Source organism: Sinocyclocheilus grahami, unplaced genomic scaffold (assembly GCF_001515645.1).
Source record: "Sinocyclocheilus grahami isolate Dianchi unplaced genomic scaffold, SAMN03320097.WGS_v1.1 scaffold240.1, whole genome shotgun sequence".
Classification (NCBI taxonomy): Eukaryota; Metazoa; Chordata; class Actinopteri; order Cypriniformes; family Cyprinidae; genus Sinocyclocheilus; species Sinocyclocheilus grahami.
Genome location: NW_015505419.1, coordinates 1,427,571 through 1,433,951, shown reverse-complemented (window position 1 = coordinate 1,433,951; position 6,381 = coordinate 1,427,571). Strand labels below are relative to the sequence as shown.

The window sequence follows — 6,381 nt, the reverse complement described above, 5'->3', positions numbered from 1 at the left end:
GTTCTTTGAGGCCTATTTGCTTTGACACAATGGAGAGTAATACTTCTCTAGTTCCAAGGATTTGCCGTGTCCTTCTGTTGCAAAGCCTGTGGTGGTGTAATCTGGAAGACCTTCCAAATGAGGTCCAAACGGTGCAAACGTACATCTTAATCAAGCTAATCCTGCAGTTTTGTGAAATAATCGCCCTCCTCCGCAATAAGTTATGGCATTGATTAACTTCCATGATTATCCCTTAACGCAAACTGGAAAATTCGTTGATGTCATTGGCAAGCTTTATTCCTTGTTATGTGGCAAATTGTTCTGAGGAACGTCTATGGAATATTCCTAAAATATAAAATGACGTACTTGATACAGGACGACTGACTGCATGGTGTAGCTAGCCTACTAGAATGCAGCTATATGTCACTAAAATTCAGGATATGAGGGCAAAAAATGCTCCTGTATGAGTTTTTATATTTATATATGATATAGTTTAGCAGTATTTCCATTTCGCCAATAAAACTAGTTCCAAACAAAGCCAGGGCTAAACTGTTGTGCATCTCCAAGCAGCACACGTTGGTGTTTTATTACTGAATGAATCTACATTTTTGAACGAATCCAGTGAGCCGATGATTCAGTGACCCATTCATAAAGACATTGGCTCGTTCTCTTTGTTTCTGAATGAATCAGCCTTTTGAAGGAATCAGTTGAATGTATGACTCATTAAGACGGCGACTTGTCGCCACCTACTGGCAGTTTAGCACAGTATCATTTCTTTTCTTTTTTTTTATTCCATTATTTTCATAGCATTATTGATGCAGCCCAAAATGATGTGTTATTAATTTGCAATTAATTAATCAGCACATCATATAATTAATTTGGTTAAATATTTATTATTATTATTATTATTAATTTTATTTTTAATTACTTTATTGCAAACTTTTACTTTTTATTTATTGTCTTTTTATATATATTAATTATATTTCTTCTTTTTTTATACATTACATGTCTTATATCAGCAACAATGTTTACAATAGTTTGTTGTCTGCTTAAACTTCTTAAATTTGACACAAAAGCAGTACATCCACGGTTGTTTGTCCAGGCTACAGGCGTTCGAACAGCTGACTTCTATCTTCAATGTCATTATCAGGCCTCTGGGTTTCCCTTTGTTTCTGGCCCAGGTTCAGGAGAAATGGAAGAAATTCCTTCCATATGCGGCTTTTGCTTTGTAGTGTGAAACGGATCGGGTTTGGGTCCCATTACGGCCCAGTTTAATCCATGTGGCCACTCTGCAGCCCCCTTCTCTTCATAATCACCAATTCAGTCCCTCTTTTGAAGCAGCAAGGGCTGGAACCAATATCAGGCTGCTTTGGTAAAGCATCTTCCTCATTACAATCAGACACGAGATATCGTGCAAACGGGGTCTTTTCACTGTCAATGGTGCTTTGTAAACAATGCAAAGGCGAATGGAATTACCACATACTGTATTAAGAAATGCTGCTTCTGAATGTTTCATTTTGAATGCTGATACATTAAGCTAGATTTTTAAATCAAATGTTATTCTTTTTTCTTGCAGATTGTGAACCTCATTGAGGAAACGGGACACTTTCACATCACAAACACAACTTTTGACTTTGACCTCTGCTCTCTGGACAAAACCACAGTTCGGAAGCTGCAAAGCTACCTGGAGACTTCTGGAGCGTCTTGAAGACTTGTGCAGCTGGCTGCAACGAGGAGGAAAATCACAACTTTATGACGTAATAGTGTTGCTAAGCACTTCCTCCGCAGAAGAAGATCAACGCCTGCTTCTACATCACTGCCTGTTTAGCCTCACCCACCAATTCCCGCACGTAGTGTAAATAATGAGAGAGGCAAATGCAGGTCTACTCAAAAACCAAACAATAAAGATGCTCCGAAGACGAGACACTGCAGTGCCAAGTTGTGGAAAAATACAGTCTTTACATTGCCTTCCTTCTGATCCCAACTTTAGGAAAGAGTGGATTAACTTTATTTTTAATAAAGATCCAGACCGTGTCAGTAGGAACTTGGTCCTTTGTTCGCTTCATTTTACAGCAGATTTGTTTACATACAAGGCACAATTCGTCGCTGGATTTTCAGAAAGATTGAAAGACGATGTTGTGCCGACTACTGACTCGCAATACAAGTGTGAGTAATCACTACGTGAGCACTATTACTTTGTCAGTTAAACAAGTCATCTGATATGAGCATTTATGCATTTTTAACCTAAATCACAGCAGCGTCCATCTGTGAAGGACGTAGGTCAAATCCCTGATTCTTTCTCGTTGTGATGACAGGAAGAGTGTTTGCATGCTTTTTATGTTTGTTAATGTAGGTGGTCTAGCTATGAAATTAATAGGTAGCCTACTCCAAAACGGTGCTATTTCCTAAAGTAGCGCAGTGTCAGTTGTAGCCTTTTAATACAAAAGGAGGCAATCTATCTTTATTATATTGGGTTGTGGATTATAGATGTTTGCACAGCAGAAATCCAAGAATTCTGTTGATATAAGGTGGAGTCCTCAAAAGAAGGTGAAATGTACTTTACAGCATGGGTTGAACAGTAAGATACAGTAATAAAATCATGCAAGTACTTTAGATTTGTACTTGGCATGCAAATATTTTATCTGGCATATTTAATTTTTTTTTAGCAATATCATTTTGAATGTATCGGGAAAATGTACAGTTTTTAAAAATGCACATAAAATGATTCGTTTTCTGTTCTTTAAACATACAAAACTAAAATTGCTTATATAGCTCAATATCTTATACTGTAATTCCCCATAAAAGCTGGAAATTATACAGTTACATAACTCGATACCAGATATTTGTTCATAAACACTTTATGAAAAATGTGACCCATTATAACTGATGCCTCCAGGACTTTCATAAGCCATTCTTAAAACTTTTTTAAATAATAATTATGACAATGTATATATAATCTATGCCAACTAAATAACTTTACTATGATGACTAAATTAAATTTGCAGAATTCATAAGTTCACAATTCCCTCACGCTTTGGCTGCACACCATAAAGCCTCTAAAACAGACATTCCTTGTTTATAGCCATGAAAACTGGCAAATTTGAAGCTGTTATTTGAGGAGTTCAGGGCCTCAAGTGTCTGACTGATTTGGAGCGGTTGGAGCTAATCGTGAATGCTTGAAATGACTGTACTGCTAAACTCAGACTCGGCTCTACAAAGCCTCTGTTGTTCAGTGATTCACAGAGGCTGAGGGATGGGAAGTGTGAGCACATCTCTAACAGGCTTACGGTTAAGCCACTTCACTTAACACCATTCCACAGCTTTCATGGGAGAGCAGCTGGCTCTGGATCCAGCATCCTGCGCTGAACACAAGCCCTACTACAGTTGTTCCAAAGGCTTACGGGTTTGAAATGTGAGCAGACGTCAAACCTTTAACTTGTTTTATTGATAATTAATGAATGAGATGTTTTGGAAGTTTCTAGAGTGCGAGTCCTCTCCATTATGTGGTCAGTTTGTGAGCAATGCCATCTCTAGAGGGACTAATGTGAAAAATATGCAGCTCTTATCAGATAAATGATTCACACCAGTAATGGCAAATGTATATATTTTGGTGCAAGAAATTCTGATTTTACTGCAAAATCTTAATAACTGTAATACAAGAATTCAGAGATGATTTGCTCATCAAGTTACTTATACTGATATCTGTATTTAAAACGTGCTATAGAAAAATGAGATTATTAGTAGGCTATTATTCGTAATGCGCTACATTCTTATTCTTCTAATTAGATAGATAGATAGACAGACAGACAGACAGACAGACAGATAGATAGATAGATAGACAGACAGATAGATAGATAGATAGATAGATAGATAGATAGATAGACAGACAGACAGACAGACAGACAGACAGACAGATAGATAGATAGATAGATAGATAGATAGATAGATAGATAGATAGATAGATAGATAGATAGATAGATAGATAGATAAAACCAGTGGTGTAATGTAATTAAGTAATAATACTACGTTACAGTACTTAAGTATATTTTGGGTGTATCTGTAGGCTACTTTACTTGAGTTTTTATATTTCAGCCAACTTTTACATTTACTCCACTACATTTCCTAATTAAAATGTATACTTTTACTCCGATACATTTCCCCGAAGCATATTCGTTACTTACTACAAAATAGTCAGAAGTCAGAAGAACACGGACTGCAGGAAAGCAGGTTTGACGAATCAGTGATCTGGCATCTGCAAGTTATGCCGAGTTCACGAGTCACCAAAGTGCATCCCTGTCCTGCTCAAATACAACAGATAAGAGATATTATGATTCTCCAAAAACAAAAACTTTGTTCATACAAACTATTATATTTCAGTCAACACACTCTTTTACTACAAAGTAAGTGCAAAATACTGCATCCCAGCACGCATGACACGATGACGCAGTATCTGGTTGACATGACTGTGCATGAATTGTGGTATAACTTTTGTGTCCGTGGTTAAAACAAGATGTTAATTTTTTCTCCACCATCTTGATTGATGCTTATAATGAAATTGTGGTGTGCGTCATGGCAGGCGTGGCGTACTGGTGTGTTCACTGCGCAGACTCGTTGGCATGATTGAGAGCAAACGTGAGAGGTCACGGGCCTACGGCAGGGTGTGGCCAAATAAAAAATAAAAAATCTCCAAAGAAATCGCTAGTTTTATTTAAATATAGCTAAAATAGCTCCTTGTCGCAATTTTTTTTTAAAAAAGTCACAAGCTACAATGAGAAAGCAGCTAAATTTGGCGACAAAATCCCCAAATTGGCAACACTGCACCCGAGAAGTGATAAGGAAATAACGCTAGAACCCGCGTGCGTCAGACCGGAGTTCTCGTGAGCAAGACTGTAATTATAAAAAAAAAATATATATATATAGCCCACAAATTGTCTGTGAGCAGATTTCCAGCTACAAGGAGAAAAAGAAAAACAGATTATGCAGGAGGGAGATGCAGGGAACAAGGATTGGGTGTTCTGCAAAGAGAGTTGGAGGTAAATAATTTTGCAGTAACTGTTATGCTGATGTTGTGGCTGGTCAAGCAAATGGTTGTGCTTGTTTCTGTATGATATAATTGTTCATATATCTATTAAAATACTGATATTCTGGTCTATAACTCCTCCCCGAACTTCCCTCTGCCCTGTATCTTGGTCTCTCATTGGCTGTAGGTCATCGCCGATGTAGTTTTCAGTCAGAAATCATTGCACACTGTGTGATTGTGAATCGCCGACAGCTCCAGATATTTAGCATGCCAAATATTTCACGGCGACTTGTCGGCGATTCCCTCAGATTGCGTCTTTGATAATTCACACTGCGTGATTGTCACTCGCGTGAACGAGCACCGATTTGCCTCCAATTTCGGGCATTTGTCGGCGATTTCGCAAAACCTGTCGATGAGTGAAAAATCGGGCTAAAATCGTGCAGTGTGAACTCGGCATTAGACTCATGCTCACGTGCAAACAAGTGCGCGCACAACTGCGGATGATTCATTTTCCACTCAAGTCGAGTCTGGGGTGTGCGATACAGCATAGTCTGCGATAATATGGTAAGTGTTGTTGTAATGATGTGCGATCTGACATTATCAAGCTATATCACCAAATCACACACACAGAGTGCACGCACGTTGATTTATTATTCTATTAAAACTCAAAATTCAAGGCATTCTAAATTGTAGATGGCAAAAATGCTTCTATATGCTTTTTATATGTATATAATTTAATATAAATGTTGTATATAATTTAATATAGTTATATAACTTAATCTATATCACACAAACAGTACTGTTTTTTTCTGCAGATATCAGCATGGACATATTTAATCATCATTTTATACAAGTTGAGTAAAGCAATAAGTGACTTACATCTTAGACATAATATTGCTTGTTTTTGCTCAATTTTGCTAACGAATATAGTTACAAACAAAGATCACAGCACTGTTTTGCATCTCTGAGCAAAGGACGGTGTTTACTTATTGAATGAATCAGCTTTTTGAACGAATCGGTTGAATAAATGATTCAGTGATTCACTCATTAAAACACAGTCAAATGCTTTGTTCCTGAATGAATCGGTCGTTTGAATGAATCGGTTGAATCTCAATGACTCACTCATTAACAGTCACTTGCTGCCACCTACTGGCGGTTTTAATTTCACATTTCGACTATTTTTTATGTTTTAAAATAATTTCAAATAACAATATTCAGCGTTTTATGTTAAAAACAAAACATTTTTTATTCATCTGTAACTGCAGGTTAAATGCATCCATGTCCCGTCTGAGATAGGCCTACATTAAACTGTGTGAATACATCTAAATGCTATTTCAGATGCAGATTCCAGAAATGTTTTCTTATGTTGGAATGAAAGACAC

General features: G+C 37.2%; 1 protein-coding gene across 1 annotated transcript in view; it reads left to right on the top strand.

Annotated features, from left to right (window-relative positions):
* LOC107597913 (protein AF-9-like) overlaps positions 1 to 1,723 on the top strand; it is a 61,273-nt gene extending 59,550 nt beyond the window's left edge. The window contains exon 12 of the mRNA XM_016289117.1: positions 1,556 to 1,723. Coding sequence (XP_016144603.1) covers positions 1,556 to 1,687 — 132 coding nt within the window. The 3' untranslated portion in view covers positions 1,688 to 1,723. The remainder of the gene's footprint in view (positions 1 to 1,555) is intronic.
* Positions 1,724 to 6,381: the final 4,658 nt, after the last annotated feature.